General features: G+C 44.7%; 1 protein-coding gene across 1 annotated transcript; it reads left to right on the top strand.

The window, feature by feature from the left end:
- Positions 1-373: 373 nt before the first annotated feature.
- SS1G_05145 (hypothetical protein) lies at positions 374-2,519 on the top strand (the record flags this gene model as incomplete). Its single annotated transcript, XM_001593667.1, has 6 exons — positions 374-580; positions 634-712; positions 764-979; positions 1,032-1,411; positions 1,464-1,929; positions 2,077-2,519. The coding sequence occupies 6 exons, from the start codon at positions 374-376 to the stop codon at positions 2,517-2,519; spliced, it is 1,791 nt and encodes a 596-aa protein (XP_001593717.1).
- Between the last annotated feature and the right edge of the window lie 42 nt (positions 2,520-2,561).

Raw genomic sequence — 2,561 nt, 5'->3', positions numbered from 1 at the left:
AAAATGCTCAAATGAAGTTGAGAGAAACAGCCATCGGATGCGCCAATATGCTACCGATCAAATGAGGATCTCTTCGAGATTGGGTAAATGCTATTGTTGCTCGCACCGCTTACCTATCTAGGGTCCCAGAAATCTCATTTTAGCAAGGATGGTATGTAATAATAGTGATGCACCTGACGAACCATTTGGTCTTGCATTGGGATATATGGGGATTTGCATGGCCTTTCGAATAAGAAGATGATTATCCCCAACGCTTTTTGTTCCAGTGTTGCAGTGTTCCAGGCTTTTTCTTTCGCTTCACTACAAAAGCATTCTTATTTCGCTGTACGCTAGCTGCCTCAATATCTCTCTCCTTTATTTTCACCCAAATAACATGGCCCGAGAGGAATTGACTCCTCCGAATCACTCGGACAATTCAATGTCAGGCTCAATGGATAAAGAATCCGGTCCTAACGGGCCTGGTACTGCAGACCACGTGGAGATCATTCGTACTGGTTCAGGAGTTCCAGGAAACACACATTATAACGAGAAGGATTTGCAAACATATGTGAACGATGAAGCTCATAATCATGAACCACCGGTAGGCATGGATATATATATTTGAGAATTTCGTAGCTGAAATGTGCTTAATAGATGACTATGAATCGATTGATGTCCTTGGTGGCAATGGCTTTCTTATGGACAGGCTCACAAATACCAGTATATCTATTTGGTATGCTTTTCTGTTCCATTAAGAGTAGTGTTGATCTAACGAAGTATCTAGGAGGTATACCACCATATATTTACGGAGATTTGGGGGGATCGGATAGGTGGACCTGGTTTGTGTTGGCCAATCTACTTGCTTTGGCAGCAGTATGTCCATTCGTAGGAGCGTTGTCGGATCTGTTTGGGAGACGGTATATTGCCATGTTTGGTGCAGGCTTGATTGTCATTGGAATGATTATCTGTTCCACGGCACAATCTATGAACGTCTTTATTGGTAAGCTTATTTCGTACTACTGATGTCTTTTAAACATGCTAATTGATTCCAGGTGGAATGGCTATTGCTGGTGCTGGCGCTGGAATAAACGAATTAACAGCACTTGCTGCAACTTCGGAACTTGCGCCAACCGCGAAGCGAGGGAAATATGTGGCCGTGCTAATCTTCACCATTCTTCCATTCTGTCCATCTGTTCTCTGGGCTCAATTGATCTCATCACATTCGAGCTGGAGATATGTAGGATTATTCTGTGGTCTTTGGGCATTTGTTGGACTAGTCATCACAGCGGTATTCTACTTTCCACCTCCTCGAGTAAATTCGAATGGCCTCTCACGAAAAGAGGTCATCTCTCAAATCGACTTTGTTGGGGGGTTCCTCTCAATTGTTGGTTTGATTCTTTTCGTCGCTGGTCTTCTGTGGGGTGGATATCAGGTGAGAAATCTTATTGCCAGTCTATCCTAAAATAATCACTAACACAATCTAGTATCCATGGGGTTCTGCACATGTACTTGTTCCACTTATCCTCGGTGGTATATCCATCATTGCCTTCTGTTTCTGGGAAGTGTATGGCGCCAAAAACCCCATGTTCCCCTCTCGACTCCGAAAAGAACCACGTATTTTAGCTCTCACACTCGTCATCACCTTCATCTCAGGCGCGAACTTCTTCTCCGTTTTGCTCTTTTGGCCTACACAAGCATTCAATGTTTACGGACATGATCCAGTTGGTGTCGGAATCCGAGGTCTTCCCATCGGTTTTACGATTCTCATCGGCGCATGTATTGTTCTTTGGCTCTTGTCGGTCTTTCGTGGAGGTATCCGTATGCTCATGGTTATTTCATCCTGTATGATGACCGCGGGATGCGGTGCCCTTGCCGCTGCTGATCGCAATAATATTAATACTGTTTACGGTATTCTCATCATCGCCGGTCTTGGAATTGGTGGTATTGTCGGTACGTAACAGCTTTCAAGCTCCTCAACACCCAATTTTGTTCCCCGACCCCAAGCACCCTTGCTGTTTTCCTCACATGCACCCCTTTTAATTTGTAAAAATTCCTCGTTCGTCTGATTAAAATTACTAACTCTCCAATGTAATCCAGTCCCCGCCTCAATCATCACCACCATCATCTGTCCGGACGACCTAATCGCCACAATCGCCGCCCTCACCCTCGCCATCCGCGTAGTTGGCGGCGCCATCGGATACACAACCTACTACAACGTCTTCCTCAACAAATTCGTACCCGAACTATCCGCACGAATCGGGCTCGCCTGCTATAAAAACGGCATTGTCGACATAAAAACCATCACGCATATTGCTACTTTGACGAGCGAAAGTCTCCTAGATGATATCTTACCGCTTGTTAATAATAATGTTACGGTTTGGAAGGAGGTTGTGCTTGCGGGTCAGGAGGCGTATGCTGCGGCTTATCCGTGGGTTTATTATGTTAGTATTGCTTTTGGGGTGGTTTCTATTGTGGCGAGTGTGGGCTTGGGTGATATTAGTAAGTATATGGATGATCATGTTGCGGTTGTTCTTCATTGATTTTTGTTTTGTTTTGTTTTTGGTGGTGTGTAGAAGGGATGT

This window comes from Sclerotinia sclerotiorum, genomic scaffold (genome assembly GCF_000146945.2).
Source record: "Sclerotinia sclerotiorum 1980 UF-70 scaffold_6 genomic scaffold, whole genome shotgun sequence".
Classification (NCBI taxonomy): Eukaryota; Fungi; Ascomycota; class Leotiomycetes; order Helotiales; family Sclerotiniaceae; genus Sclerotinia; species Sclerotinia sclerotiorum.
The sequence above is the reverse complement of the archived record's forward strand: the minus strand, read 5'-3'. Positions and strand labels throughout refer to the sequence as shown.